Below are 4,753 nucleotides of genomic sequence, written 5' to 3'. Positions count from 1 at the left end.
GGATCAAAAATTCGTGGAACGCAACCCACTTGAAGCGTTATTACTGCTAAGTCGTCTTCACGATCCTAACTAGGAGTTTTCGGGAATCCAAACTCCATTCATCTTTCCTTTGTAATACGAACTACGGTTGGCTTGATCCCCGTTTTGGGGTACGTAGGCAATTCCTTGTCTTTTCAAGATTAAGTGAATGCAGCTAAGATATTAATAAAGTCTTATTTCGAATACACTTCGATCGGCAGTACGCCAAATTACGCTGAAAGTCGTTTGGATTAATTTCCATCACACTTCGTCTACAATCGTTATTTTCAAGTATAAATGGAAAACTTCCATTGAATAAATTGGATAATACGAATGAAGCAAATTCTTGATCAATCGCCATTACATGCTTTGGAGATTTGACCGATTAATAAGACAAAAAAAAAGCGGAGAAAAGAGACGCAAAGGAGAAAACCCTTCCTCCTAGCGCCAGTTCTCTTACAATAAAAAAAAAACCCGCCCGTCTTCGGAGATCGGCGCGGTACGAGGCTCACCATCACCGTTCTGGATGGTCCTGCAGCCGAAGTGGAGGACGAGGACCAGACAAATCGTCCTCCAAAGGTTCCTCGTCCTCCCTACTGTCCTCCCTACTGTAATCTGTAACACTCACTTTTCTTCACACTTGGGTTTTTTTAACTCGGGGGTTGTTAGAATTGAGACAGGTTATGAGCGGTGGGAAACTGATATCAAAACTCTTTAAGATGGAGGAGGGAGTTTTATACGGGAAAATGGCCAAAATACACCGCAACTATTTGCCGAACGCTTTTTTATACGGAAGAATATTTTGACCTACTTATCTTTGGAATTGATAATAGAAATAATGTGTTTAGCAACATCTGATGCAGCGTCCGGTTTAGCACATTTGAATGCACGCTCGCTCATTTCTGTCATCAGTTCTTCATTCCCTATCATTTGGTACCAACTCAATGAGACAATTGCCAAAGAAGAACAACAAGTTGATCATTGCAATTTCAGATTTGTGGAGTTTTAGTTACCTAGAATATCTTCAATGGCAGCTCGAAGAGTGATTGAATCTAGCTCCTCTTCTGTTATTAACTTTGATCCGACACTGTCCGCCATTAAAGAAGCATGCCGTATTTGATCCCCTTCATCGCTATGTGGTGATGGTATCTAACAAAAACAAACCCAAAAGCAACATTCAAAATGTTTTAGGATGAGAACATACTGACTAAGACCTCACTAAGATGTAGCATATTCAAACATACCAAAATAGAAGGTTTTCCTAAAGCCATGATCTCTGAACAAGTCATTGCACCGGCTCTCGAGATAACCAAATCTGCAGCCGCATAAGCCACACCTATCGATCGCAAGAACCTTATACCCAACAAAGAAAATTCACATTTTGAGTTCTAAGTTAGAACAAAAAGGAAAAAAAAACAAAAAAAAAAAGAGACTACACAAAAGCTAAAGAATTGAAAATGTAGTATTATAACTCACGGAGATAGAAAGAGACGAGGATGGCTTCTAACGAGACTATCCATTTCATCAAAAGCTTCAACACCAGTTTGCCAAACAAAGAACCAGTTCTCATGTTCAGACAACAACTGCGAGTAACAGTTAAGCAAAGCTATGTTAATGGCATTGGCTCCTAAAGACCCACCAAGCAAAAGCACAACTTTAGCATCCGACACAGCTCCAGCCCACTGTCCGAAAAAGCTCACACGCGCCGCTCCTTTCGACGAGTACCGTCTAAGCGCTTGTCTTATAGGGTTACCGTATACGACACAGTTGGCTGCGACTCTTTTGGGGAGGTTCGTGACTGTACAGTTGAAAGGAGCGAAGATTGTGTCGGCAAAGTAAGACAGAATCCAATTAGTGGTTCCAGGGATTGAATCTTGTTCTTGGATTACGAATTTGGTTCTCGAGATCACGGCGGCGAAGCAAACCGGGAAAGAAGCGTGTCCTCCGGTGCCGACGACGATTTGGGGTTTGAACTCGCGGAGGATTTTGTAGGATTCGAAGGTTGATTGAATCAAGCGGAGAGGGAATTTGAGGAAAGAGGTGAAGCAGAGGAATGGTCGGGACGATGATGATCCGACGGTGGAGATGGCTGAGAAATCGAATCCGGCGGAGGGGACCGTCGTGCTCTCCATGCTGTTTGGGAATCCGATGAAGAGGATTTGAGATTGCGGGTCGGCGGATTTAAGCTCGTCTCCGATCGCTAGCGCCGAAGAGACGTGTCCGGCTGTGCCTCCGGCGGATATGACAACTCGTAAACCGGAGATTTCGTTGGAAACCGAGGAGTGGTTAATTTGGCGGTCTACTGAGAGACAACAAACAGAGGAGGAGGAGGAGGAGGAAGAAAAGGTGAGTCGACTCGGGACGAGTTTAGTCGAAGGGTGAAAAGGTAAATTTGGGGAAAGGTATGAAGGGATCGCCATGAGAGAGATCACGAAACGAAGCTGAAAGAGTCAGACTTTTTATTCACTGAGGCATTATTAGGGTAGAAGACGAAGACGATGATAACGCTTTGAAGTTTGAACTATATATGATGAAGCCATATGAATTTGTTCTCTAAGGAATTGGTTAGAGAAGCAAATGCGAAATTTATGAGTAGTGTTGTGAGGAAGAAGAATGGTCAGAGAAGCGATCTTACGAAATCAAAGAGTCGATTGAGATCCTTCTCTGATCAATCTTAAGGTTTTTTTACTTGTCGGGATAGTCAAAGTTTGTAAGCGAAAAGTCAACTCTTTTGTACTTGTTTTGTTCTGTTTTTTTGTTGCCACGAGGGAAATGCTTTTTTTTTATTTAAAAGTTGTTAGTTAGTTACTCTAAGCCACGTATTTATTCAAATTAAAGCTTTATTAATATGTGTATTAGAAGTTTAGAACTAAGAAAAATGAAATAATAACCGCTGGAAAAATTTAGAAGTACATAGAATGAATGATGGATATTAAAATAATAAATAACTAACCTAAGAAAGTGGTTTAACACTATTGTCATTCTTATAGTTTGATGTCTCTCTATCTCCCACTGCGAAGTTAATAGCCATTGGGTCCATTTAATTTTTTTTTTGGTATCAGTCAATTATATTATTTTCATTGTACTGGAGCACGTTAAGCGAGATTAACGTAATGTTATATATACAATGACTAAATACTATGTTTTGTAGTATTTATAATGACTAAATGAGCTGTACCAAACTATTGACAAACCAAAATACTAGTATACTAAAAAGGTAGCCGTACAAGAAATTCATGCTGCAACTTTTTCGTAAATGCAAAACTGGTCCCAATGATGCCGGCTGCAACTTACAAATTCATCAACTCAAACTTTTTTATTCTCCTTTATAGTCACACTACACACTCGTGGTTCACGAAAACAAGAAAAGAAAAATAAAGTAACGAAATAGTACCATTATTCTATTTCTTGAGCCAATCAAATTTTTCTCATAAACCACTAACAAGAAAAGAAAAAAAATCCCAACAAAATACAAAGATACAATAGAAATGAATCATATCCACGCATCTTTCTGTCTTTTTATGTCGAGTGATCTTACTATATCTATTCGCTGAAAATCATTCCATTATTTCGGGTAAAAAAAATATCAACTGAAATATTGTTTCGTAACAACAATAACAGTTAAAAAAAACTACAGATAAAGTAAGAAAATATTTTTTTTACATTAAAAAAAAAAATCAAACAGAAAGAGAAGAAATCAACTTTGTTTTTGCAACGAATAAAAAAATACTAATAATAGTTAGTAAAAACAAAGTTGGCAAAAAAAAAACATTGGCCTTTGAGTTATTGCCACAAGACATCACAATACTTAGGATTTGGTCCGACTAAAATCGTTTGTCTCTCCCAATTCGCAGACATTTTTTACTCTCCTCCTCCCTCCTGAGAACGACGACAGGAGAAAGAGAAAAAAAAAACCCTAAAATTTTATTCAGTTTCGGCGGTTCAGATTTTGTTTTTTTTTTTGTTTGATCGACTTGTTTTAATCAAATGGGCGATCTTGCTATGACCGTGGCAGACATCAGGTGAGGAAGAACATTTGATTCAAATTCAAATCCCATTGATTTGTTGCTTTCGTATTCCCCCCTGTTGAATTTAGGGTTTATAGGAATCATTGGACAGAGTTAGCCCTTAGGTTCAAATCTCAATCCAAATTGATTAATCCATGAAATAAAAATTTGATTTTTATTTGTTTGACAACGAAAGTGGAGTTTTTTTTTGTGTGTCTATGTTGCTTAAAGTTTGTTAATTTATTTGATTCAGCTGAATGTTGTATATTGTATTGTGTGATATAGGATGGAGAATGAACCTGATGACTTAGCTAGTGATAATGTGGCGGAGATTGATGTGAGCGACGAAGAGATTGATGCGGAAGATTTAGAGAGACGGATGTGGAAGGATCGTGTGAGGCTTAAGAGGATCAAAGAGCGACAAAAAGTTGGCTCTCAAGGAGCTCAAACGAAGGAGATGCCTAAGAAAATCTCGGATCAAGCGCAGAGGAAGAAAATGTCTAGAGCTCAAGATGGTATACTTAAGTACATGTTGAAGCTAATGGAAGTCTGCAAAGTTCGTGGCTTTGTGTATGGTATAATACCAGAAAAGGGTAAACCTGTGAGTGGTTCCTCTGACAATATAAGAGCTTGGTGGAAAGAGAAAGTGAAGTTTGATAAGAACGGACCAGCTGCTATTGCTAAATACGAAGAGGAGTGCTTAGCTTTTGGGAAATCAGATGGGAATA

General features: G+C 38.7%; 2 protein-coding genes across 3 annotated transcripts in view; one reads left to right on the top strand and one right to left on the bottom strand.

Annotated features, from left to right (window-relative positions):
• On the bottom strand, positions 240-2,725 carry LOC104702077 (UDP-N-acetylglucosamine--N-acetylmuramyl-(pentapeptide) pyrophosphoryl-undecaprenol N-acetylglucosamine transferase-like). The gene is made up of 4 exons (XM_010417891.2): positions 1,495-2,725; positions 1,263-1,371; positions 1,032-1,167; positions 240-941 (listed from the first exon to the last, which is right to left on the bottom strand). Exons 1-4 carry the CDS (start codon positions 2,436-2,438, stop codon positions 826-828), a joined length of 1,305 nt encoding a protein of 434 aa, XP_010416193.1. The 5' UTR covers positions 2,439-2,725; the 3' UTR covers positions 240-825.
• LOC104702076 (ETHYLENE INSENSITIVE 3-like 3 protein) overlaps positions 3,791-4,753 on the top strand; it is an 8,581-nt gene continuing 7,618 nt past the window's right edge. Inside the window, exons 1-2 of one of the 2 annotated variants that reach the window (XM_019227801.1) lie at positions 3,791-4,040; positions 4,311-4,693. In XM_019227801.1, the coding sequence (XP_019083346.1) occupies positions 4,006-4,040; positions 4,311-4,693 (418 nt within the window). In that variant the 5' untranslated portion in view covers positions 3,791-4,005. Of the gene's footprint in view, positions 4,041-4,310; positions 4,745-4,753 lie in introns of both variants that reach the window. The other variant, XM_019227802.1, reaches the window with a different exon arrangement.

This window comes from Camelina sativa, chromosome 7 (genome assembly GCF_000633955.1).
Source record: "Camelina sativa cultivar DH55 chromosome 7, Cs, whole genome shotgun sequence".
Lineage (NCBI taxonomy): Eukaryota > Viridiplantae > Streptophyta > Magnoliopsida > Brassicales > Brassicaceae > Camelina > Camelina sativa.
This window is presented reverse-complemented; position numbering and strand designations above follow the sequence as displayed.